At 43.4% G+C, this 26,454-nt stretch overlaps 2 protein-coding genes across 8 annotated transcripts; both read right to left on the bottom strand.

The window, feature by feature from the left end:
* Window positions 1-480: 480 nt before the first annotated feature.
* ZNF786 (zinc finger protein 786) lies at window positions 481-13,859 on the bottom strand. 5 transcript variants are annotated; one of them, XM_033098915.1, is made up of 4 exons: window positions 12,817-13,859; window positions 8,887-9,013; window positions 5,499-5,651; window positions 482-4,132 (listed from the first exon to the last, which is right to left on the bottom strand). In XM_033098915.1, exons 1-4 carry the CDS (start codon window positions 12,832-12,834, stop codon window positions 2,037-2,039), a joined length of 2,394 nt encoding a protein of 797 aa, XP_032954806.1. In that variant the 5' UTR covers window positions 12,835-13,859; the 3' UTR covers window positions 482-2,036. The 5 variants fall into 5 exon arrangements, with proteins under 5 accessions (XP_032954809.1, XP_032954810.1, XP_032954806.1 ...); XM_033098916.1 differs by having other exon boundaries at window positions 12,787-13,858; XM_033098917.1 differs by lacking the exon at window positions 12,817-13,859 and adding an exon at window positions 11,464-12,127.
* A 115-nt stretch (window positions 13,860-13,974) lies between these two features.
* Window positions 13,975-24,897, bottom strand: ZNF425 (zinc finger protein 425). 3 transcript variants are annotated; one of them, XM_033098913.1, is made up of 4 exons: window positions 24,585-24,892; window positions 21,176-21,302; window positions 19,632-19,790; window positions 13,975-17,379 (listed from the first exon to the last, which is right to left on the bottom strand). In XM_033098913.1, the coding sequence occupies exons 2-4, from the start codon at window positions 21,294-21,296 to the stop codon at window positions 15,257-15,259; spliced, it is 2,403 nt and encodes an 800-aa protein (XP_032954804.1). In that variant the 5' UTR covers window positions 21,297-21,302; window positions 24,585-24,892; the 3' UTR covers window positions 13,975-15,256. The 3 variants fall into 3 exon arrangements, with proteins under 3 accessions (XP_032954804.1, XP_032954802.1, XP_032954803.1); XM_033098911.1 differs by lacking the exon at window positions 24,585-24,892 and adding an exon at window positions 21,937-22,409; XM_033098912.1 differs by having other exon boundaries at window positions 13,976-17,379; window positions 24,831-24,897.
* Between the last annotated feature and the right edge of the window lie 1,557 nt (window positions 24,898-26,454).

Genomic DNA, 26,454 nt, shown 5'->3' with positions numbered 1-26,454 from the left:
AATTCGTTTTCTTCCACTTACTTTGTTTTCTACTTGTTGGATCCTTGGTTCTTTTTCCTGGGAGATTTCTTTAATCTTGCTATGTTTTTATTTTAGCACTTTTTTAACTTCCTAGAACTTGTTTTTGTTTCCAGATGCTTCCTTTTTACAACATTATGTTCTTGTTTTATAATTGGTGTGGGGATAATGCTTGTAGGCATCCTTTTTTAAAAATTATATTTATTGGGGTGACATTGGTTAGTAAAATTATGTTTCAAGTGTACAAGTCTGTATCATCTGTATATTGCATTATGTTCACCACCCACAGTTCTCCTTCCATCACCATATATTTGACCCTCTTCTACCCCCCTCTCTCTCCTTACCCTCTGGTAAACACTAAACTGTTGTCTGTGTTTGAGTTTTTGTTTGTTTGCTGCTTTCAGTTTTATATCCCACATGAGTGAAAACCTTTCCTTATCCTTGAAGGCCAGGGACATCTCAGCATTGGTTTTTTTCTGTTCAGGAATTGGGACAGGATAGCAAGGGAAGTTTTATGAGCCCGTGCTCATGACACCTTCTTTCCCAGAAGTCCCTCTATTCTTTAAACAGCGCTTTGGTGTGTTTTTCATTTTTAGTGTGAGCAGCCTGGGGCGCCTGTGGTTTAGTTGGATACTACTTTTTCTCAACTTCCTCCAAGACACATCCAATTGCTAACCAAACTCCCACACTCTGGATCTTTCACTATCTCTGAGATCCTCTCATTGTAACAACGTGTGGATGCCCCACTAGAGGTCCTGGCCTGCAGTCTCCCGCAAAACCTCTACCTGACAGTCACATCCTCTTCCTCCGGGTCCCCACACCACAGCGCTCATCTGGGCAGGGCCACCATCCCTTTTTGCTTACGATGAGTCTATCTCCATGTTTTGTGAGGCTGGCTACTCTGTAAACACAAAAGACATCACCATGTCTCTGAGTGATTACAAACCTAAGTGACATAATCTCTTAATATTATCAGTCACCTTTGTTAGTGTCCGATCACTTGAGGAAAGAGGTTGCTCTAAACACGGACCCCTGAAAGTCTGGAATCCTCTGTATGAAACACAGCTCTGTCCCTGAAGCATAAACATTCTGTGCTCACAGAAGCCTCACCTAATGAACCAAATGTGGTATTTTGCTGGACTTCCTCTTGTATTATGCTTCCTTTTAACATTTGCTTGAAAACTCTCCACATGAAGCTGTTGATGCCTGTAATACTCCCTGATAAAGTTTGTTTAGCTTTGTTATTTTGTCTTAATTTAGTCACCTGCTTAGATAGTCACTCTGTCTGTGAAGGGGAATCGCATTCACTCTCTCAGCTTCAAATAGCATCTCTGTTCTGGAACTCCCAAATTGACACTCCTTTCCCAATCGCTTATCTAAATTCTAGTCCCATACGTCTTAGCATCTTTAGTTTCATGTTTCTGTAACTCAGATTAGCCCACTTTTGCTGAAATGACCAACTTTTCCTTAAGGGGAACTATGCATGACCACATGGAAACTGCTGTGAAACTACAGCATCTGTATAAACAAACTACAATGCAGAGAACTCATTTTATTACTGTCGATTTAAAAAAAAAAATGACTTAAAACCAAATCTAATGTCATTATCAGGCCTGCAACGAGATTCACTGTATTCAAACCCACAGTTGAGGATCACGCTATGAAAAAAAGAAAGCAGAGTTGACATTTCAGTCACTGTTCTTTCAGCCTTGAGAACAGAACTGGAGGGGTTTCCTGTCTAAACTCAAGCTGGGATTTCAAAGCTGGCTTAGCACTTGGGAGAAAATTACCATTTAAGGTAGCAGGAAGAACAAATGTCTCCTTTTAGCAATGGATAGGAAATACAACTGGTGGTGTTTTAAGAAAGACAATCCTTTGTGGTTTCTCATATTCCTAGCTGGTATTACCTTCTTGCTCAAAAACGGGCCCCTGTTCCTAAAATGTCTATCGGTGTGTTTGGCTACGGTTGCCGGGGGTTCCAGGCAGTGTGAGCCCTGCTGAAGGCTCCAGGCTCAGCCTCAGCTCCAGTCGGCCTCGATCATGGCAAACAGCTGTCTGAGCCTTTTCTTAATGTTGGGCTCACGGGGTGCACTACAAGACTTCGTGTGCACTCTGATGTGCTCAGCAAGTTTCGACTTATAAATGAAGCCCTTACCACAGTCGCCACAGGCAAACGGCCTCTCCGGTCTATGTATGCGCTGGTGCCTAAGCATGTGTCCCTTTTCCCGGAAGTTTTTGTCACACTCAGGGCAGTGGAAAGGTCTCTCCCCTGTGTGCAGGCCTTGGTGGCTGAGCAGCTGTGCCTTCAAGCGGAAACTCTTGTCACATTTGGGACACTGAAAAGGCTTCTCCCCCGTGTGCGTCCTGATATGTTCAACCAGTTTCGACTGCTTGGCAAAGCCTTTGCCACACTCACAAGAGAAGGGCATGGCCCCGCTGTGCAGCAGCTGGTGGGCCTTCATGTCGGCCTTCACGCGGTAGCTCTTGTCGCACTGTGGGCACTGGAAGGGCCTCTCCCCCGTGTGCAGGCGCTGGTGACTCACCAGCTGCCCCTTCAGGCGGAAACTCCTGTCACAGTCGGGGCACTGGAAGGGCCTCTCCCCGCTGTGTACGCGCAAGTGCTCCGTGAGCTTGGACTGCCTGGTGAAGCCCTTGCCACACTCCCCGCACGAGAATGGCCTCTCCTTGCTGTGGGTGCGCTGGTGGGCCTTCAGGATGCCCTTCAGACGGAAGCTCTTGTCACACTCGGGGCACTGGAAAGGCCTCTCCCCACTGTGCACCCGCAGGTGCTCACGGAGCTTGCACTGGTGGGTGAAGCCTCTGCCACACTCGCTGCAGGAGAACGGCTTCTCTCCGCTGTGTCGGAGCCGGTGGGCTCTCAACATGCTCTTCAGACGGAAGCTCAGCTCACACTCGGGGCACTGGAAGGGCTTCTCGTCAGTGTGCAGGCGCTGGTGCCGCAGCAGCTGGCCCCTCTGGCGGAAGTTCCTGCCACACTCAGCACACCAGAAAGGTTTCTCTCCGCTGTGCACTCGGCTGTGCTCGGTGAGTTTGCACTGTTTCGTGAAGCCCTTGCCACACTTCCTGCAGGAGAAGGGTCTCTCTCCACTGTGCACACGCTGGTGGACCTCCAGCAAGCCGCTCAGCTGGAAGCTCTTGTCACACTCCAGGCAGCGGAAGGGCTTTTCTCCCGTGTGCACCCGGGCGTGGCTGGTGAGCTGGGCCCTGGTCGAGAAGAACATGTTGCACTCGGTGCAAGAGAACGGCCTCTCCCTGGTGGGGCCACACTGGGGAGACGCCCTGCACCCCTTCAGGTGGCAGTGCTCCTCACGCGCTGGGCCTGGGCCTGGCTTCTCTCCCGAGTGCACACTGCTGAGCTCGGCCTCCTCACAGAAGGTCCCGTTGTCTTCCCTATGGGACAGTGGCCTCTCCTCGCTAGGCTGGTCTTGGTGAGCCTGCACACTGTTCTTTAGGAGAAAGCTCTTGTCACATGGGGGACACTGGGGAGGCCTCTCCTCCTTGTGCAGGAGGTGGTGGCTGAGAAGGGTCCGCTTGTGATGGAAGCACACATCACACTCAGGGCCCTGCAACGGGCTCTTCCCTGCGTGGGCGGCCAGATGTCTAAGCAGATACTGCTTCAGATGGAAGCTGCTCCCACACTCATGACACCGGAAGTGCCTCTGGCCCCGCGGGATGCCCCGCTGAGGCTGCAGATCGGCTTGTTTGCTGAATTTCTTCCCGGCCCCACGTGGCTGGTCCTTTGAGTGGCTCCTATGGTGCTTCTCTAAGTGGTTTTTTTTCCAGAAGCTTTCCCCATAGACAGGGCAAGGGTGGGAGGAGCCCTCCCTGGAGGGCATTTCTTGGATGCCTGGGATACCCGGCTTTCTGGGACTCGGGACTCTTTCTCTTTGGGTAGGTTCCCTGGAGCGGGGGTCTGCTGGGGTTGGAGCCCGGGGGTCATGTCCGTGTGGTTTCATGAGGGTGATGCCTTGGTCAGGCGTGAAGGAAACAGCTTCCCTTTTTCCTAATAGGGGTTCAGAGGAACACTGGCTCTGAAGAGGATCTGCTTGAAAATGGCATGCAGGCTCTCCTGAACTCACAGCTTGCTGATTTCCTGCAACGGAGAACAAACATTCAGTCAGAATTCCTGTCTACAGCATGACTACAGGTGTATGTCCCCAGCACAGGGATCTGTAACAGTGACCTGTGGTGGCCCGGGAGCCGAGCTTCCACTGAGCTCTACAACGAGGTACATTTCAGCATGGTTCTACTTCGTGACCAGGAGTTTGGTGAGAGCCTGCGGGAACTAAACTCATCAGACAGTCTTAGAATACTATTGAAAAGAGAGAAAAAATACAGGTCACAAATGGAAGGCCTAAGCTCTGGAACCAGACGGGCTGGATTTGAGACCCAGCCGTCTATTGTGCTACTTTGGGCGAGCGAATCTCTCTTGGCTTCAGGCCCTTCTCCTATAGAAACAGGGGAACACAATACATAAGACTGTCCTGAGGATTCAATGAGTTGTGTGCAAGTGCTTCGGATGGGCCTGGCGCACTGCATGTGCCACTATTATGGCTTCAGGCCCATCGGTCTTGTCCCATGGTGATGTGCAGACCTTCCTGGAGTCAAGAAGGGACGAGGCAGTGTGACTGACAGAACCCTGATGAGCTGTTCCCAAGACCTGCGAGCAAGGCCAGGGCTCTGTCCCTCCCTCTTCACCCTGTTCCTACCAACCTTTTAAAAAAGGTTTCTTGGAAGAATTAACAACAGATGGAAAAAGGTAAAATAATTTGTGGAGAACAACTCTTTTACTCTCTAGAAAGCAGCAAATAAAAACTAAAACTATTGACAGGGTTTCCTAGAATGGCGCTCCTGTTTGCCTTCCTTATTCACGACCGTAATGCTGACTTTTAGGAATCCAAATATCTCCGACTCTCCCATCGTGACAAGAAACACAAGAGGAGAGCTAAGTTTTAGGCATTCAAATAGAGACGACAGTCTTCAGAGCGGAAGGAAGGAATCTCGCCCTTACCTACTACTAAGAGTAGCTCCCATTTACTGAGCTCTTCCTGTGTGCCAGCCATCATTTTAACACTTTACGTAAGTTAACCCATTTAATCCTATAACGTAGGTACTTTTATTATCTTCATTTCATAGGTCAGGAAATTGAAATACTGAGAGGTCGAATAATTTACCCAAGGTCACCCAGAAAAGGCAAGACCCAGACTCAGGATCCAGAACCCACACTCCTCACCACCATGCTTAACTGCCTTTCTCTAGAATATACCAGATGTCAAGCCTCAGTCCAGCCAAATATTAGATTGGTGCAAAAGTAATTGTGGTTTAAAAGGTTAAAAAATAATTGCAAAAACTGCAATTACTTTTGCACCAATCTGATAAAAAGACAAGATCAGAGAATTAGAACTAAGATACCTGAATGTGATGTCTTAAGGACAGGGCCCTGATTTCGTAATACTCACCCCAAAACTGCTGTCCCTCCATAACTGGATTGAAATACAAATCAGCAGAGGAGCAAATTATGTTTTCTGATTTCTGTCGTTCTCCCAAATTCCTGAAGAGCTCTCTCCCCTGTTCAATCTGGGATATTACTTCTGGTTTGGGAAACCCACCATCTGTACAGAGAAGTCAGACAGAGAAGTCTGGTTTCCTTGAGCACTAAATTTAAAGCACACTGAATTGTTTTTAAATTTCTCAAAATTTACTCCTGGGACAAGAGATGTCAAAAATTAGATTATAGGTTTACACAAAGAGGAGCAAAATTGCCCACACGTCATAACAGTGCTTCCTAATCTACCCGGACCTGTTAGATGAGTTGTGCTGTTTTAATTTTGTCTTTGTCCACATACATTTAGCAATGCTGTTATTTTGTCAGGGATTTCATAAAACTCACAAGTAGTGTGCTCTGAGAACGATCAGACAGTCCTTGAGACAACTGGAGACACCCTGGGAAGAAGGGGTATCCAAAACTGGAATGACTGTCCTAGGAAATTTCAAAGTAGGTGGCTTCAGCGAAAATATTCTCAGAAGCACTTTTAGAGACAGTGCTAACGACAACCTAAAACACGGCTGAGTTCTGCTATAAGAGAAGGGGTTACAATGAATGAAATGAATGAATGAATGAAAACAGTTACAAGATTCTCCAATATATGATCCCATTCCCCTGTAAGAAATGTCTACTCTCTGTATTTTCAAGTAAAACTTTCTTTCAACAATACATGTATTTAACAGAACCGAAAGTATGCTTCACAGATTGCTACAGGAGATTACTGGTAAGTCCAGATCAGAGAAAGAGGAGAGAAAATGTGCTCGGGGAGAAAATGTCAGAGTGGCACAGCACATATGAAGACTGATCACATGCTGTTCCAGATTCTTCTTCAGCCCTGTGAAATTTGACTTCAACCCCCAAAGAATTCTAAGGCTGCTTTCATGAAAAAAAGAAATCACCATATTTTATTTAAATCCATACACCTATTTTCAATCTTTATCTGGGTTGAACTCCCAGCAACTTTTAACATAAAAGGATTTACCCAAAAATAAAATTAAGAAAATAATTCCATTTACATAACATCAAAACAAGTGAAATACTTAGGAATAAGTTTAATAAAAGAAATGCAAGACTTGTACAATAAAAGCTATAAAATATTGTTGAAAGAAATTTTAAAAGCCCTAAATAAATGGAACAATATCCCATATTCGTGAACTGGAAGACTTAATATTGTTAAGATGACAATATTCCCCAAATCCTACCTGCTTTGTTTTTTTGGGGAGGGACAGAAATTGACAAACTTATCCTAAATGCCATGGTAATAAAAACTGTGTGGTAGTGGCATAAGGATAGACATACAGATTGATGAAACAGAATGAAGAATCCAGAAATAAACTTGACATTTATAGTTAATTGATTTTCCAAAAGGGTGCCAAGAGAATTCAATGGGGGAAACAGTCCTTTCAACAAATGGTGTTGGAACAGCACCTGGTGCCAGCACAGGATGTTCTTTCGCATCCAGATGCAAAAGCACTTGGATTCCTACCTCACATCATATACAAAAATTAACTCAAAATGGATCAAAGACCTAAACGTAAGTGCTAAAACTATAAAACTCTTATGAGAAAATACAGGACTTTGCTTTGTGACTTAGTGACTTTGGATTAGGCAATGGTTTCTTAGACATAACACCAAAACCTCAAACAACATAAGAAAAAATAAATTGGACTTAATCAAAATTGAAAGCTTTTGTGCTTCAAAGGTCACCATGAAGAAAGTGAAAAGAGGGGTGGCCAGTTAGCTCAGCTGGTTAGAGTGTGGTGCTGGTAGCACCAAGGTTGTGGGTTCGATCCCTGCAAAAAAGGTGAAAAGACAATCCACAGAATGGGAGAAAATATCTGATAAGGATCCAATACACAGAGCAAATAGAGAACACATACAACTCAACAATAAAAAGACAGATAGCCCTACTTAAAAATGGGCAAAGTATTTGAATAACTATTTCTCCAAAGAAGATACACAAATGAAAAGATGTTTAACATGATTAGCCATTAAGGAAATGCAAACGAAAACCACAATGATGTACCACTTCATATCCATTTGATTTTGATGCTTGGAACATTCTTTTTGGGTGGCACAGGGTTAATGACATACGATTGCATTTCTTTCTCTACAGATTCAATTACTTTAATTGGTTCTTGAGTAATAATGAAAATAATGTAGTGTCTTGGATTATATGTTTCAGAAACACTCTATACATAGAACCTGGAAAGCTTAATCACGGTAACGGAACAGAATATAAGTATTCAGAATATAAGTATTAGATACCTTGGAAACCTTTACAGGAAACAGTATGGCTGTCAGAAGCTGGCAGGGGACTTGGAAGGAAGTACCAGAGAACTAATTACCGCATCTTTATATACTCACGGAGTCAAGAGATGTAATATGTAATTGATACAACAGAATCGAAAAGTTTATTCTTTAAATTATAAAGGCAGCCAATAGAGGCATGGAAGAAAAATTATCAACATTTGGGGAGAAGAGGAAAAAAGAGAAAGAATAGGGATAGCATAAGTAAGCCAATGCCTCATTTTTCATAGTAATGAGTTAATTGATGCTGCCTAAACTTGATAAATCAAAAAACAGAGGTATAAGCATGAGAGTTATGTAGGTTGAAGGAAACCATAGTAAAAACTAAAACAGAAATGGTTAAAAGTGGTTGCCTTTGGGGAATTAATGGAGTGAGGGAGTGAGAACAAAGCAAGAGACTTTTATCATTCATTTGATACTTCTCTGAAAGGGCTGATTAAAAAAAACACATATTTGATAACAAAAAGAAATATAATATAAAGACCCAGTAAACAAAAAGACTCAAAAGAACATCCATTACCATAATCAGGCAGAGACAGCTGCTGTTAAACACCCCGGTGGACAGCTTTCCCAAATCTCACTGCATGGGACACTAATATTAGCTTTTCTAAGGCATGTGGACACCACTGTAAATGTTGACAGGTAGGGACACCCTACGTTAAAATATACAGGGCACTTTATGGAGATGAGGTAGGCGTGTGCCTATGTGGAAAATCTTGGCTACCTGAGAGTATACAGTGACTAAATGCCCTGCCATACATTTAGTCACCTCTAACCACCTTCTGTTACATGCCGCCTCAAATATTCTCTTGTAACAATGTCTACCCTTGAGTAAGGATTCGCAATGCTTACAGAAGGATTAACAAAAGCACATGGGTTAAAAATGCCTTTCTGAACTAATTTCTGAGAAATCTGGCTACTTGGCAAACAGGAGCTGTGCCTCTTACAGGACGCAGTTCCATGACTTACCCACAAAGTCGAACACGTCTTACCTAGAGAAACCAGAATCTCATAATTCGTTCTCATTACATGCTTGTAAAGCTCCTTCTGCCAGGCCTCTAGAGTCCGCCATTCTTGCGCCGAGAAGTAAATGGCAATATCCTCAAAAGTCAGAGGCAACTGAAATTATAGACATAACACATGTACAGCCACGATTGCTTCAAAATGACTCCCACTCCTTCTCATCAATTGAAAAGATTTTTGTAGCAGATACTGTGTTTGTCTGTTCGCAGCTTCCTTGGGAACAGCCCCTTCTCCTACACCAATTGTGTGGTTCTGTTGTTAACTACTACAGCCCTTACGCGTGCTCAAACTAACTACCGTGTTTTCCCAAAAAGAAGACCTAGCCGGACCATCAGCTCTAATGCGCCTTTTGGAGCAAAAATTAATATAAGACCCGGTCTTATTTTACTATAAGACCCAGGTATAATATAATATAATTCAATACAATATAATATAATAAGACCGGGTCTTATATTAATTTTTGCTCCAAAAGACGCATTAGAGCTGATGGTCCGGCTAGGTCTTCTTTTCAGGGACACACAGTACATATGCATACGTATAGTACAGAACTTTTTTTTTTTTTTTTAACAAGAATGGGAACAAAGCACTGTAACTTCATTCACTTAAAGTATCACAGACATCTTTCCAGGTCAATATATATAGCCTAAATCATTTTTTGGTAAGTTGCATTATATTCTGTGGGTACATATACCCTACTGATGGGACATATGTTATTTCTATTTCCTTTATAAATTACAAACAATGCTATTAAAATATTTTTTTAATTACAAACTATGCTGATATGCTTTCTTACCTATCAGTGGTTTTACTGTAGGATGAAGTCTAAACAGGAGAACCACTAAATCAAAGAGTATAAACATCTTCAGTTTAACAGATACACTAGATTCCTCCCAAAACGAATCCAGCACTTCCACCCTTACTAATAAAATGAGACTTATTTCTTTACACTGTTGCCGGTACAGGATGTTCTTAAATCTTATTATTTTTTTGCCAATATGATGAGTAAAAAGCTGTATTTCATTGTTTTAATTTGCATTTGTGAGGCTTAGCATCCTTTTCGTATTTTTCAGGGAGGGGTCCCACGTATCTTTGTGCATGACTGTTTACATCCTTTGTTCAATGTTCTTGTAGGCTCTTCTAATTTGAATGAACTTTCTTATAGTTTTGGTTAATAATTCTTTGACTAACTAGCAAAAGTTTTCTCCCAGTTTATCATTTGCATTTTGACTTTATCTTCTGCCAGAGAATATTTTGACCCTTTCATTTAGTTAAAATCTGAGTCTTTTCCATATGGTTTGCAGCTTTTTCTTTCCTTTTAAGTGTTCCCCATATCAAGAAGTTACAAACATTCTAATTTTTTTACATTTAGATTTGCAGTTTAATTCTACAGATGAGATTGGCATCTTTATTTATATACATATGGATAGCCAATCACACAACACTATTCTTTCTCCTTAGATTGAAATGCCAGCCCTCAGCCTTTGCATATACAGTTGACCCCTGAAACACGCAGGGGTTAGGGGCGCTGACCCTCATGCAGTGGAAGAGCTATATGTAACTTTTGACTTCCCCAAAACTTCAGTCACCCCTTGGTATCCACGGGGCATTGGTTCCAGGACACCCCTCAGATACCAAAATCCAAGTGCTCAAGTGCCTTACATAAAATGGCGCAGAACAATGCATAAGTCCGCTCTCCTCATCTGCAGATTTCCCCTCTCTTCCCAGATCAAACAGTATGTTCATGTTTTTAATATACATACCACCTATAAATAATATACAGTACTTTGTCTTTTATACACATATACTTTATTATACTACAACTTGCATTTTTCATTCCACATTTTGAGATCTGTCCATATTGATACATAGAGAACTGAGTTATTTCAATTTTGTACAGTGTTCCATTGTCTGAATGTCCGTTTTTTAATCTATTCCTTTATCTACTGACCCCCTTACTGTTTTCAGTTCTGTGAATTGCCTGTATTTTTACTGGGTCACCTGTCCTTTCATTTCTAGGATTTCTTTATATAATTTGTAGATTGACTATTGACTACATTAGGTTACAAATGCTTTCTCCTAGTGTGTGTCTTATCTTTTAATTTTATTTATGTTGTCTTATACTGTATGTAAGTTTTTGATTTTGGTGTAAATATATCAATCTTTTCTTGGGTAAATTTGCCTTTTGTGTTTTAAGAAAATTTTTTTTCCATACTGACGTTACAAAGATATTCTACATTTTCTTCCAAAAGGCTAAATACTTTTTATGTTTAGATTTTTAATTTATCTGGAATGTAATTTTTTAATGGTATACAGTAGTGATCTAATTCTTTTTCCCCAAATGGAAAAATCAATTGTCCCAAACACTGCTTTTGAAGGTCTTTGTATTAGTTTCCTAGGGCTGCTGTAACAAAGTACCACAAACTGAGTGGTTTAAAACAATAAAAATTTATTCTCTCATATGTAGTAGTTCTGTTGGCTAGAAGCCTGAAATCAGGGTGTGAGCAGGGCCTTACCCTCGCTGAAGGCTGGGGGAGAATGGTTCATACCTTTCTCTTAGCTTCTGGTGGTGGCTGTCCACTCTTGGCCTTGCTTCACTTGAAGCAGCATAACTCCAATCTCTGCCTCTGCTGTCATGGTGTCTGGGACACTATTCAACCCAGAACAGTCTGCTTCTGGTTTCTCTGGTGTGTCTGGGTCTCTGCTTCTCTTCTTATAAAGATACCAGTCATATTGGATCAAGAACCCAGGCTACTCCAGCATGATCTCATCTTAACCTATTATATCTGCAATAACCCTACTTCTAAATAAGATGGCAATCTGAGATGCCAGGAAGGACTTGAATTTTGGGGAGACATTATTCAACCCAGAACAGTGTGCTTCTGGTTTCTCATTAGGTTTCCACTGCTCTGTGTGTCATCTCCACACAATACAGCACTGCATTAATTCTACGAATTTATAGTAAGTCTTATCTTCTGAGGCAATTCCACCTTCTTTGCTCTCTTTTCAGAATAACATTTTTGACCTTTATTTTTCCAAATTAAATTTAGAATCTGTTCATCTAAATTCACCAAAATCTTACTGCCATTTTGATGAAACTGCAGTAAATTTATACATTACCTGGAAGAAAAGTATCATCTTTACTATATTTGGTCTTCCCATCTAGAGGCATGGTGTACCTCTCATTTATTTACCATTTTCTCTTTAAAGGTACCGCATGTCTTTTGCATGTTTCATCGTAAAAATTATGTCTTTTGTTGAGATTGTTAACGGTATTTTAAAATTAAGTCTCATGACGTCCTTAGCAAAAAGCAAAAATGCACAATGTGGGCGTTTATATAGAGACACATAATAAAAATAATGACCACTCCTTCTAAACCTCGATTTCAACAAAATACTAATCAAATACTATGTAGTCTAGGTTTTTATACCCTCTTCTACTCCTTTCCACGTTATCAGCATCCTTCCTTCTTACACGCAACACAAACTTGGACACGTTAGCGGCCGAATTCTGATATTTAAGCCCCTGCCAAACATCATTTCGACCATTCAGAATCTTAATCTTGTAAAAGACTCGTTCTGAATTCAGTAACTGTGGTGTGAAGCTGGCTGAACTGTAATACCCATCGTCGGCCCCAATCCTATTTCTTGTCCATCCCCCGCCACACCTGAACAAAACCCCGCTCGGCTTTGTTCAGATGTGTGGCCACGGACAAGCCCCAAGAGCCGCGGTCACCAGCTCCGTCCAGGGCGGGACCCCATACTCGGAGCCTAACACGACCCTCAGACTCCGCCCAGCCTGTCCACCGTCGCCCCGCAAGGACCCCAGAACGCCTGCCCACCAAACGGGAACCCGAAGACTTGTCCCGAACCTGGGGGTCCAGTCAGAAGACCCCTCTTACCGCAGCCGGCTGGGCCATGGTGCTTCGTGGCTCCCCCCGGCCCAGGCAGTGGTCCCTCGGTGTCTCCCCCGCCGCCAGCAGCTCTCCTCTCCGCCCCGCCCCGCCTCGCAGGCCACGCCCCGGTGCGGTGCACGCAGGGAGTCGCGGCTCGTCGGCACGACACCTCCGCTCACAGCGCCCCCTGCGGGCGAGAGGAGCGAGCGCGGCGCACGAGGCAGCCTACGAGGTAGGTGCCCACGGATGCCTTGGATCCTCGCACTCTCTTAGTCTTAGGGTTTCCAATAAGACAAGAGGTGAATTGAAGGAGAGCTGGAGAGAGACGGAGACTGACAGAGGTAGAAATGCAGTCAGCTGCAGATGGGATAGAGAGCAGGCAAGGATGGGGACACTTCACTGAGACAAAGACGGGGCGCGAGGGTTAGGGTCCTGCCCAAAGCCTACCCCAGTTAACGATTCGGTTCAAGGGCTCATCTGCGAGGTGATCCCAGGAATCAGATTGCGAGGGAGGTGAGACAATCAAGGGGCGTTAACAAGCAGGTCCCGACTGTGAGCAATTGGGGGGGGGGGTCCATGCTGCTGGGGTCTCTCAAGCGTGAAAAGCACCCCTCAAAACTAACTGTTCCAGCGAGGGCGGGCGAGCTGGCTGGGTGTGCATCCGCAGAAGTCATGCAGAGACGTGCCATCGCTGACTCCATGGACTTAAATTAGAAAAGTGAGTCAGTCTCTAAAATCCAAGAAATGGTCTTATAACCTAAGTACGGAATGGATCTGAAATTTACTCTGCCTGTTACTAATCAGCCAGTGTGACTGAATTGCTTGGTTATATATTGTTATTCCTACCTTAAAGGTTTTATATATACATATACACAGAGGGTGCCAAAAAAAGTACACGTGTTGTAAGAAAGGAAAAAAACTGTATTAATTGTAATAATATACACTGATAACAAAAGATGAATACAAGTCACATTTGACTTCTACGATTACAAGAGGTGCTCAAAGTGGTTACCATCCGTGTCCAGACATTTCTGGGATTACCACGAACTACTGCTTGAGCACAGATAACATCTCTTTAAAATGTGTATACATGTTTTTGGCACCTTGGTATATACACACACACATATATGTACTCATATATATACATGCATACGTATAATGTAACAATAAAACAAATTTTAAAACAAGTAAATGTTTCCATAATTCTGGTACTCTAATGTAAATGCTCTATTTTTTTGTTAAACTTCCAGTCTCTCTTATAAACATAGTTTTCCTTCCTCCAGTGTCTCTAGACTCACTAGGTCAAATGTTCTGAAACTTGTTTGCACAAGATCACCTGGGAAGATTGTCACTCACATCTGGGGCGGGTCCCAGTGGTCTGCATTTTTTTAATGTGTATCCCAAGGCAGAGTTGCCCTAAGGTACACTGGTAGAGGCCAGCCAGAGCTGACATCTGGCTCACATGCCCTGGTACAGGGTAGAGAAAAGTGTCACTTTCTTCACACAAAGGAACCATTGACTCACCAAGAGGCTGGCACCTACAGGAATATACGGACCAAAGATGGCACCTTTGTTTAGACACTATGATTCACGGAGCACCCTTGGTGCCAGGTGACCGATTCAGGTAATCTGGGACCACATGTTGTGCTAACAAAGACAGAGCATTTATGTAGGCCCCAAAGATCCTTAAGGAAGGAAATCTGTAAGTTCTTATAGGAATAATGTTAAAGATAGACAGTCCCAAGCGATGGACAAATGTTTGCTAGAACTGGAAAGTTGCCTTACGATAGATTAGGCCACAAATGGAGTGATGCCATGGTCTGACAATATTTTTTCCTTTGGTACTTAACTCAGAGATCCTAACGTTGCAGAATTGACACCAGCTGTTGGAAATGCAGAGGGGTTAGACATGTACCACTGCTTGTTACTCACAATGGTGGATTTTTAGGTGATTTAAATTAATCCAGAAGGAAATAACATTTATGTGGCTAACATTCTGACAAATGAGATGGTAGACAAGATTTATTTAGAGCAATGTAGACAAATTCCCCCAAGACACAGATGTCTTCTTAACATTTGAGAGAAAATGCAAATTCACTGAGAGAAACTGAAAAACTCAATTAAATAAGGAAGCCTGGTAGTGGAAAGCAGAATGAGGTGTTTTGGGGGAAACATTTCAGTCTGTAACATTTCTTCCCTCAGAGTGTAGTTTCACATATTGAATGAAAGGATTACCATGCTTCTGGATGACACTGAAAAAGCTGATGAAACAGAACAAAAATAAAATGTCCTTCCCTGACTGGCAGGCCCTGCCCATGAGGAATTTAGAGGGGAGATGCCTGTCTTATCTGGAACCTTTGTCAAGGAACTGTCACGCCCCACCTGCTATGCATCTGCCACTGTGTCTGAAGCCAGGGTTCGCCGCTCACTTTCTGTGTGGCTTGACCTAGAGGCTGAAGGCGTTTTCCCTGGAGTGTACTGCAGCAATATGGGTGGCGAGTGCCCCTGTGTATGTAAAGCTCCTTCCACACTCATCACAAGAAAAAGGCCTCTCCCCTCTGTGCTTGTGCAGATGGGTTTCCAAACGTCCTTTTTGGAGGAAGCCTTTGCCACATTCAGGACACGTGAAGGGCTTCTTCTGTCCATCGTGCGTGAGCAAATGGACCCTCAGACTTCCCCTTGTGCAGAAGCTCTTGTCACACTCTGGACACTGGAATGGCTTCTCCCCACTGTGGGCCCGCATGTGTTCAGTGAGCCGATACTGCTGAGTGTAGGCCTTCCCACACTCCCTACACACGAAGGGCTTCTCGCCCCTGTGTAGCCATTGGTGGGACTTCATGGAGGCCTTCCAGGAGAAGCTTTTGTCACACTCCAGACACTGGAAGGGCTTCTCCCCACTGTGGACCCGCGTGTGTTCAGTGAGCTGATACTGCTGAGTGTAGGCCTTCCCACACTCCCTACACACGAAGGGCTTCCCGCCCCTGTGTAGCCACTGGTGGTACTTCATGGAGGCCTTCCAGAAGAAGCTCTTGTCACACTCCGGGCACTGGAAGGGCTTCTCCCCACTGTGGAGCCTCTTGTGCTCAGTGAGGTACGAGAGGTGGCGGAAGCTCCGGCTGCACACGGCACAAGAGAATGGCTTCTCCTTGCTGTGGACCCTGAGGTGCTCCCTGAGCCGGCACTGCTGAGGGAAGGTCTTTTTGCACTCGGCACAGGAGAATGGCTTCTCCTTGCTGTGGACCTTGAGGTGCTCCCTGAGCCTGCACTGCTGAGGGAAGGTCTTCGTGCACTCGGCACAGGAGAACGGCTTCTCCTTGCTGTGCAGACGCAGGTGGTCCTTCATGACATTCCTCCGGGAGAAGGGCCTCCCACACTCCGGACACTGGAAGGGCTTCTTCCCAGTGTGCAGAAACAGATGAACTTTGAGGCTCCTTTTTAGGCGGAAGCTTTTCGTACACTCAGGACACTGGAAGGGCTTCTCTCCCGTATGAACTGTGACGTGCTCAATGAGTTTGGTCTTCTGGGTGAATTTCTTATCACATTTGTCACAAGAAAATAGCTTCTCCCTACTGTGCATCCTCTGATGGGCCTTCATGGCAGCCTTCCGGGAAAAGCTTTTGCCGCACTCCGGACACTGGAAGGGCTTCTCCCCAGTGTGCTGGCAAAGATGGGCCTTCAAACTTCTCTGCATGTGGAAACTTTTATCGCACTCAGGACACTGGAAGGGCTTCTCGCCCCTGTGAAGCCTCTTGTGCTCAGTGAGGTCTGAGTGGTGGCGGAAGCTCCGGCTGCACTGGGCACAGGAGAATGGCTTCTCCTTGCTGTGGACCTTGAGGTGCTCCCTGAGCCGGCACTGCTGAGGGAAAGTCTTCATGCACTCGGCACAGGAGAGTTCCTCTCGCCCGCTGTGGACTCTGCTGTGACAGGAGAGCTTAGAGGGCCAGGAAATCCTCTTGCCAGACTCCTGACAGGAAAATGGTCTCTCTCCTTTGTGTAAAGACTGGTGCTTCTTCAAAATGGCTTTATACCAGAAGGTCTTGTCACACTGAGGGCACTGGAAGGGCCGTTGCCCCGAGTGCACGGCCTGGTGAGCGATCAGACTGCACTTCACAAAGTAGCTCTTCTTGCACTGACTGCACTGGAAACGCTTCTTCTTACACAGGACCATCCGGGTCCACCTGAGTTCAGAGTTCCTTCTGGATTTGTCCTTGTACTGTGGACACTGAGGGATCTGGCTCTTGGAGTGGTTCCTTTGATGCTTTACCAAGTCTCTCTTTACGTGGAAGACTTTCCTACACACAAAGCAGGAATAAAATCTCAGCCCTGGTGGAATTTCCTGGTGACCTGGGGGACCCACCGGCTTATGCCACGGATTGTTCTTGTCCTGACTAGACGCTGAGATGTAGAAGTTTTTATGCAGAATCCCTATTTCTTGGAAACTTGGATGTTGTAAGGTAGCTCTTTGAGCTGGTAAAATCTTTTCTTCCCCTGATGAGGTAGCACACAAGCCCTGCTTTTGGAGACCATTTAAATGGCATTCCTCTTCTACCCTGAGAGTTCCTTGGTCACCTGGAGAGAAAAAAAGAAGACCCACCCTCATCAGTGGTGTCTGCACTATGGTGGGGTTCGAGGGCCATCTTCCTGTCAACTACAACGTGGGGAAAAGAATCCCACCGATCTCAATGACTTTCTGAATCTGCCTGTCACAGGTAAATTATATTTAAGTTTAACTTTGATATGCAAATCCTTTCATCATGAGTTAAGAAATGGCTTAGCATGAAAAAAAAGGCAGGCAAATGCATCTTGTGAACCTATGGACGACCCTCAGAGAGTAAGCAGAAGTCGGAAGAAAGCAAAATGAGTTCCTCTGAGAATCTGACCGTTCCATTATATTTCCTTAAATGTGTGAAATAAATTGCCAAATACTTAAGTAGGAAGGCTTTAGGTCATATTTTTGCCCCCTTCTACCACAGTTTTCAGGAAGAAGTTTTCTGGAAGAAATGCTAATAGGAACTATATTTCTTAGGAACGTCAAAATGGCAATTTACCGAATTCACAAAGAACACTGTGGAAATAATTTCCTATTCCACGGAACTGTGAATTGTAAGAAAGATACAGATATAAGCACAGTTACTGCTGTTCCCAAAGTAAAAGCCAGGATGCCAGAAAAGAGAGGGAGCTGAGCTAGCATCTTATCATCACCCGCTACACCTGGAGAGGACAATTCTGGATAGCGCTGTGTTTCAGAACTGCTTTTTCTGCCATGTCCTCTTGAACTGGGTCCCAGGGCTCGCCTTTTTAAATCTCTTAATGCAGAGGAAACTTCACCTACTAGGAAGGGTGGGCCTGCCCCTGGAGAAGGACTCTGATTATGCTCTGTGCTCATGTTAACAACAATGCAGGCTACCTTTCCAGCTGGATGACATCATTTAGTAAGTTAACACTCCACAGCTTTTACCTGGATCATGACAAAAGCATACTTACCTGTCTCCTTGAATCCTATTTCTCACACTTACTATTTACCCCAAGCCAAGGAGCAGTTGTGATTATTGGGTGAATACCACCTGATCCGAAGAGAACATCTGTTTTTAGGGCTAGCCACTACTGTTCATTCTTTGGTACTCAAAAACCTTTCCAAGCTCCTCCCTTTCTGTAGGATGATGTCAAATTCTCACCTTGGCATTCCTGGCCTCACTATGTCCCCATCCTCCACCCCCATCACCACTATGTCCCACAGCTTTACAGTGTCGTCATTTTCTAAACATACTGGGCTTGTGCCCACCTCTGAGCATTGGTTCATGGATCACCCGTTGAATCTTTCCGGCCTGACCAAGTTTGCCCATTCTATGCTATTTACACTCTGGTTCCTTTAGCAGCACCCCCGACACCCCTCCCCGGGGCACTGCTTCCTCTCCTCTAAATCCCTGAAGCACTGTCATTATCACTTATTTCATTAAATTGTATTCAATTATATTTTAGAGTTGACTAACCCAATACGTCACCTAATGCCATGTCAGTAGGTCAGTAAGACAATAAAGTTCTAGAGCAGAAAGACTGCTTATAGTGTGTGTGCATACACATACATACCTATACGTCTGTATGTATATCCCCTCACTGGCCTAAGTAATACCTCACACAATCCTACAAACATGGTAGGGACACAATGGTTAGATAAATGAAAGAATAGTTGGTGGCAATGAAACAAAGTCCTTGGGAATTCTTCTATCCTCTTGATGGAGCCCGCTGCACATTCCCTGGGTTCAAATCCCCTCTTTCTGGGGAGTCGTTTTACTCTCTGGAACTCAGGAGATCTCCAGTGAGTAAAACAACAACACACTCCAAAAAAATTATACATTCCCTGTAATATTTAAAGTCTAAGATGTTTCAATGTTTTCCTTATGATACAAGGGACTCAAAAAGTAATTCTTCAAAAGGATTTATTAAAAAAATCCCTAAGTTCTAAAAATCTGTACAATAAAAAAATATATTGTACAAAATTAGAAGATTTTTTTCATTCTATATTCAAATGGACACGATGGTGTGACGAGGACGGTGGTTTTCCCATAAGACTCAACAAGTGTATCTATCCTTTACTTGCTACCTCATAGGCAATTCTCATCTTATTCTGAAGTTGTAATTTTTTTTTTAGTGAAATATACACAACTTCTCTCTTTATGAAAGTAGTACATTCTTATATATGCTACCCACTTGAGCAAACAAACAACATCCTCCATAAAATGTTCTGCAGACGATCCAGAAAGATTCAGGAAACAAGGCTAAGAAAATGAAATGAGCTATGACCCTAAATCCATCACACTCACCAGAACACAGTGATGTTCCAGTGTTCTTCAAGTCCAATTGCTTCTCAATACAATGGCTAAGTGTCATCCTGATTTTCTCAAAGCGTCCCTGATCTCCAATTAATAGCATTCTCTCTTGTTCCATCCAGGTGATCAAATCTGGCTTGGAAGAAATACAGCCTGCACAGAGAGTTCACAGAGACTGAGTCTGGGTTTCCTGAGTATTTGACTAAAAACAATTTTCATACTTGGCTTTGATTCCTGGAGACATGAGATCAAAGTTAGTTACGAAAATGGAAACCCTTGATGTAAAGTACAGCATAGGGAATATAACACTGTAATAACTATTTATGGTGTCAGATGGCTACTAGACTTATCGAAGTGTAATTAGACATTTATATACTATATCACTATGCTGCACAGCTGAAACTAATATAATATTATACATCAACTATAATTGAAAAAAGAAAATTTTTAAAAAGTTGATTAAGAGAGACAAATAACTTAAAAATAAAGGAAACCCTTGAAATTACATGAATGACAATATAATACAGCCTAACCAACACTTTAGTTTAAATGTTCTCTGCTATATTTCACAAAATTACAGGAAACAGAAGTTAGGGATGATGAGGATTTTAAAAAGGCTGACAGATCCAGGGGAAACATATTCAAACGTGATCATTTCTAGAACAAAGTGAGTGGATTAAAAAGCCAAGTCACAGTCGTCAAGGAGGGAACCTGGCTCATCAAACTTTTCTGATTAAACTCCTCCCATGCAAAGAAACTAACTACTAAAGTGCCAACATTCTTGATCAATAAAGTGAAGGAGCTGGGAGGTGGTTGAGTGACAGTGATTATGAAGAGGTAGAGAGTAATGTTATCTAACGACATACGCCTGAAGGGAAGAAGCCTTCTTATTAACCAGTGGAGTGAATTTCGCAGCGATGTCACCTCTGGTTCAGCCCTTGGATCAGTGTTTCTCTCAGTGGCCTGTGCGCCACCAGCACCAGCAGACCTGAAGTGCTTGTTAAAAATGTCGATTCCTGGGCCTGAGCCTGGACCTACTAAATCCTAATCTTGGGGTTACGAGCTGAATGTCCTGTAACGACAATCATTTGCAAATAATATCATCTGGTTTTTAAAATTTGGGAAAATCAGACTGAGTTTTCCAAGCTCAAAGACACTAATTGTGATAACTCAAAACTCAATAGTGGATCAGCACAGCGTTCTAGCTTCTCCTACCCTACTGGCCTCAGTATCAACAGCTTGACCTCTAAATGTTGGGGTGTCCTGGGGCTCTGTCCTATCTACATATTCTCCCCTAGATGATCCTAACTAGCTCTGAGAGTTGAAGTGGGGAAGAGAACGCAGAGAATACGACCAAGGGGCAGAGGATAAAAAGGGACAAGTCAAATATCCCAGGGTCAGTACAAGAAATTAAGGAGACATTCTGAATGTGAACTGGGCACGATGTCATAGTCAACCAGCCAATGGCGAGAAAGGGAGGAAAGCCTATTCCTATCACGTTGGTTCCCAAAAAGTGATGCCTTAGAAGCCCTTCTTACCCAGGGAATTAAGGATCTCATAATTAGTCTTCATCACTTGCTGATACATTTCCTTCTGCCAATTTTCCAGGATCTCCCACTCTTGCTTTGAAAAATATAAGGCCACATCATCAAATGTCATGGTTACCTGGAATCACAAACAGTACATAAATACATTTTTACTTTAAGGCTACTTGTTTTTCAATGTCCATGTCTTTAAGAGACAGGAAGAGACTATATTAATTATCTCTGGAAGGTGCCATAAACATAATAAAGCGGTCACCAATGTCTTTTGGAACCAAGTAAAATGAATGAATGAATGAATGAATGAATAGCAGGACTTTTGAGCACATGCATCATCTAAAGGGGGGATCCTTAGCAGCAACAAATTAGTGGTATATAAGACAGGGCCAATGTTACTAGATACATCATTTTTTTAAAAAAAACTTTTCAGTTTGAATTATAGATTCACAGGAAGTTACAAAGACAGTACAGAAGGGTTCCCTGTACTGTTCACCCAGTTTGCCCCACAAGTCACATGGTACATTATTATAGTACAATATCAAAACCATGAAATTGACAATAGTACGGTGTGTGTATAACTGTGTGATTTCATCACGTGCTGAGTCATGTAACCCCTCCGAAATCAAGAAACAAAACTATCCTACCACCAGAGATCTCCCTTGTTTGATTTTCCCTTTGTAATCAAACCCACTGATCTATTATCCATCTCTACAATTTTATCATTTCAAAAATGTTATACAAGTTATATAGTATACGACCTTTAGAGATTGCCATTTTGCAGTCAGCATCATGCTCTTGAGACCCATCCAAATTGTGTTTATCAGTATTTCATCTCTCTTTATTGCTGAATAGTAGTCAATGGTATGGATGTACCACAATTTGGTTAACCATTTGCCTATGAAGGGAGATTTTGTTTTTTTCTAGTTTTGGGCTATTACCAAAAAAGCTGCCATGAATAATTACATACAGGTTTTGGGGTGGGCATAGATTTTCATTTTTCTGGGATAAATGGCTATAACTGCTGAGTCATATGGGAAGTATATGTTTAGTTTCTTAAGAAATTTTTCCGGTGTGGCTGAACTCTTTTACATTCCTACCAGCGAAGTATAAGAGATCATTTGTCAGCACCATCACCAGCATTTGGTCATGCTGCCATTTTTTATTTTCATTATTCTAATAGTCGTACAGTGATATCTCACTGTGGTTTTAGCTTGCATTTCCCTATTGAATAATAATGATCATCTTTTCTTTTGCTTATTTTCCATCCATATATCCTCTTCAGTGAAATATCTCTTCATGTATTTTACCCATTCTCTAATTGGATTGTCTTTTTACTGTTTAGTTTTGAGAGTTCTTTATAGATTCTAGATATAAGTCCTTTTCCAATTTTGTGGTTTGCAAATATTTTCCATCTGTTACTTGTTTTTTTACCCTCTTACCAGGATTTTCCCAAAGCAAAAGTTTTAAATTGTGATGACATCCAATTTATCACTTTTTTCTATTACAGGTGGTGCTACCTGAGAACTTTTCACCAAGCTCCAGGTCCCAAAGATTTTCTCCTGCACCATCTTCTGCAGGTTTTATAGCTTAACATTTTACATTTGCATGTGACTGGATATTCACATTTTATGTGAACTCTTCTGATATTTATATATTGGCAACTAAAATTTACAATTTTTTTTTTTAAAGGAAGACTTTTTTTTTTTTTTTTAAAGATTTTATTGGGGAAGGGGAACAGGACTTTATTGGTGAACAGTGTGTACTTCCAGGACTTTTCCAAGTCAAGTTGTTGTCCTTTCAGTCTTAGTTGTGGAGGGCACAGCTCAGCTCCAGGTCCAGTTGCCTGTTGTTAGTTGCAGGGGGCACAGCCCACCATCCCTTGCGGGAGTGGAACTGGCAACCTTGTGGTTGAGAGGACGCGTTCCAACCAACTGAGCCATCTGGGAGCTCAGCGGCAGCTCAGCTCAAGGTGCCGAGTTCAATCTTAGTTGCAGGCAGCAGAGCCCACCATCCCTTGTGGGAGTCGAGGAATCGAACCAGCAACCTTGTGATTGAAAGCCCACTGGCCCATGTGGGACTCGAACCAGCAGCCTTTGGCATTAGGAGCACGGAGCTCCAACCACCTAAGCCACCAGGCCGTCCCTAAAATTTACAATTTTAACAACAAGGGATTGTACAAAACAAACAAACAAAAAACACAAAACAAATCATCTGCAAGCCATGACTGGCTCATGGACCATTATTCAGGTAAGGACTGACTAAACAGGGTTACTCTTCCTGAACATTTCAAGGACAGATCACTGTGGCAATAGGAAAGGAAGAGAACATATATAATTTAATTTTTCAAAAATTCATTTTTACTCCTTTCAGATTCTGTGCTACAAATGTAGATGAGCACCCACCAAGGAAAGTGCTGGACATCTCCCAAGATGGCTAGGGATCTTCCTAAGTGCATAAAAAAGGTTGGTTACAAATGCTAAAGTATATTCCCCTAATAAAGGACTCTAAACTTAGCAACTAGTGCCATTTGACACAGGTTTTGGAGACCAAAGTTGGAGATAAAAGTCCATCATCAAAATTATTACAAGCACCCAAAGCTGAAGCAGCAGCTAGTATAACAAACAAGTTTAAACCTGGTGTTTTTTCATAAGGTGGGACATTCAAAGAAACTTCTTTACTGTTTTCTTGCACCTCACCCTGTACTTCCCAGCTATAAGACGCTTCTGTGATCGAATAATTAGCACTGAACTCCAGTAAAAAGGAAAATCAACCAGAAACGCTGATTTCTTCTTGCCCATCACAAATACAATAGCCAAGAAGTTGGCATAATTTGAATTTTTTCTGTGGACTCAAACTTATAGCCAAAGAAGAAATCCTGCAAACTACCAACTTTCACAGAACAGACAGGGGTAGTCCAGGTTCCCAATCACTTATAGAAGAAGTCTGGCTGAAGAGATGCAGCTTGAAGAAATTTGAACAGAACTGCGGCAGGATGCTGTGGGATGAGAAGCAGCAGTGAAAGCAAATGCATTGCATTAGTGAGGTTATTAGATATGAAATCTCAGTGGGGGCAAAAGGAAGTCTTGCACACTTGGGCAGATTACATTAACTGCATGTAGTTTCCTAGGTTAAGCTCAGGCTATGCCTTTCAAGCTCTAAAACCAGAGTTCGAATTCCCCTTTAAAACATTCAAGTACTCGCGGTCAATTTGACTGAGGACAATCACCCAAACTGGTTTCAAATCTCTCCTTCCCTAGGGAGCAGTCTCCAGTCTTCCTTAACGTTTTCTCATTTGCTGGTGAAGATTGCTTCTCGGAAGCTACCTTCCCAGCATCGCACGAACATAAGCCCAAGCAAAACCACGACGTTCAAAGAGCCCCGACACAGGGCGGGAACAGAGGTTGACCTGAGCCAATGACTGGCCGGGACCCAGGATTTCTCCATGTGGCCCCTTCCTCCCAGATTATCAGCAGGACAACTCGCGCATCAAAACGGCGCCTTCTCCGGTCCGGGCTCGGAGTTCAGTCCCGGGTTAAGGAAAACCCCTCGGCCGGGGCTTCTACTGCAGCCCTCGCTGCACGGGGACCGCACTCTAGACTGCGGGAGGGAGCGGAGGCATGGCGGGGCCCGCACCCTCCACAGCCCCTCTTACCGGCCCCGGGTCGGCCATGGCCCCTTCGCTGCTCCACCACCGCACCGCCTTCCACTCCGCCCCGACCCGCGGGCCACGCCCCAGCGCAGTGCACGCTGGGACTCGCGGTCCCGCGGGCCGGGAGCGCCACGCCGTCACAGCGCCCCGTGCGGCCGGGAGGAGCGAGCGGCGCACGCTGGTGCGCTCCAGGTGCCAGAGGGGTCCCAGCGGATTCTCGTTCTCTCTAAGGGGCTCCAAGGGAGGAAGATCGAGACGAATTGAAAGAGAGCTGGAGAGAAACAGAGACTGACAGAGATGGAAATGCGAAGTCAGCTGCAGATGGATGGAGAGGGGACAGGGACGGCGACACTTCACTGAAACAAAGACAGAGAGCACAGGGGTTTGGGTCCTGCCCACAGCCTACCCCAGTTAACGATTCGGTTCAAGGGTTCATCTGCGAGGTGATCCCAGGAATCAGACTGCGAGGTAGGTGAGACAGTCAAGGGGCTTTAACAAGCAGGTCCCGACTGTGGGCAACTGGGGTCCCTCCTGCTGGGGCCTCTGAGAACTGTCCCAGCGAGGCTGGTAATTCATCCAGGTACTGCCCCTCATCGGCCAGGGCACTTCTGGGCAACCTGAAACACAGACCAAGCTGATGTTAGATGTCCGTTTTTGTGGACACCGCTGATTAGCTTGAGAGAGTCCTCTTCTAATCCCAGTTTGCTGAGGATGCTTATTAGGAGTGATGTTTTGTTTTGTCAAATGCTTTTCTGTGTCGATATATATTGCCGTGGCGTTTCAACAAAGGAATTGCAGGGGCACAGATATTCATTCATATGAATATGACTCAGGGAAGGAGTATTTCAACATAACACCCAAGTCACAAACTATAAAAGATAAATTTGATTATATAAAAACTTCAATTTTCATATAACAAATTTTTCTGGGGGAGCTGTTTAGCTCAGTTGGTTAGAGAGTGATGCTCTTAACAACCAAATTGCCAGTTCGATCCCCACATGGGCCACTGTGAGCTGCGTCCTCCACAACTAGATTGAAACAACTACTTGACTTGGAGCTGATGGGTCCTGGAAAAACACACTTAAATAAATAAAACTTTTTAAAAAAATTCCTTAAACAGGAGACTGAATTGTGAAACACATATAATGGAGAATGGATTTCTACCATAATAAAAGGAAGATGAAAAAATTATGGAGATCTGAGGCACAAAAAAGTGATTATACTTAATACTACTGAACTGTACACTGAAAAATGGCTAGGATGGTAAATTTTCTGTTATGTGTCTTTTCTAGACACGATTAAAATAACAGAAGAGGTTATTTTATGAGCAATACATTTATGAAAAAATACTCTACTTTGCTACAAAACAGGGACATGAAAATTAATTGAAACAATAAAACGGCACCATTTTCACTCCAATCCCAAAACTTAAGATACACTCAGGTTTAAGTAGATCAAGAATTGCTGAGAGAAAATGATATTTTCATTTGCTCCCAATGGGAGTATAATTGGTACATTCACTACGGAGAAAATTTTGACCCTAAAAATAGTAAAGTAAATATGAAAATTACATAAAACTATCAACAATGAAATGAAAAGTATGCATACAACCCAGGAATTTCATTTC

This window comes from Rhinolophus ferrumequinum, chromosome 26 (genome assembly GCF_004115265.2).
Source record: "Rhinolophus ferrumequinum isolate MPI-CBG mRhiFer1 chromosome 26, mRhiFer1_v1.p, whole genome shotgun sequence".
Classification (NCBI taxonomy): Eukaryota; Metazoa; Chordata; class Mammalia; order Chiroptera; family Rhinolophidae; genus Rhinolophus; species Rhinolophus ferrumequinum.
The sequence above is the reverse complement of the archived record's forward strand: the minus strand, read 5'-3'. Positions and strand labels throughout refer to the sequence as shown.

Bases quoted from the DNA above. Each gene is read 5' to 3' on its own strand.
- ZNF786 (XM_033098915.1), bottom strand. The intron at 5,652-8,886 runs GTAAGACGTGTT...TTCTCTGTACAG, and splicing joins TGAGATTCTGGTTTCTCTAG to ATGGTGGGTTTCCCAAACCA. The intron at 4,133-5,498 runs GTGAGTATTACG...TCTCCGTTGCAG, and splicing joins GGAGGGACAGCAGTTTTGGG to GAAATCAGCAAGCTGTGAGT.
- ZNF425 (XM_033098911.1), bottom strand. From the start codon at position 21,984: ATGGGTCTCAAGAGCATGATGCTGACTGCAAAATGGCAATCTCTAAAG. The intron at 19,791-21,175 runs GTAAGAAGGGCT...CTCTCTGTGCAG, and splicing joins TGAGATCCTTAATTCCCTGG to GCTGTATTTCTTCCAAGCCA. The intron at 17,380-19,631 runs GTGAGTGTGATG...TTTTCTCTCCAG, and splicing joins TGGAACATCACTGTGTTCTG to GTGACCAAGGAACTCTCAGG.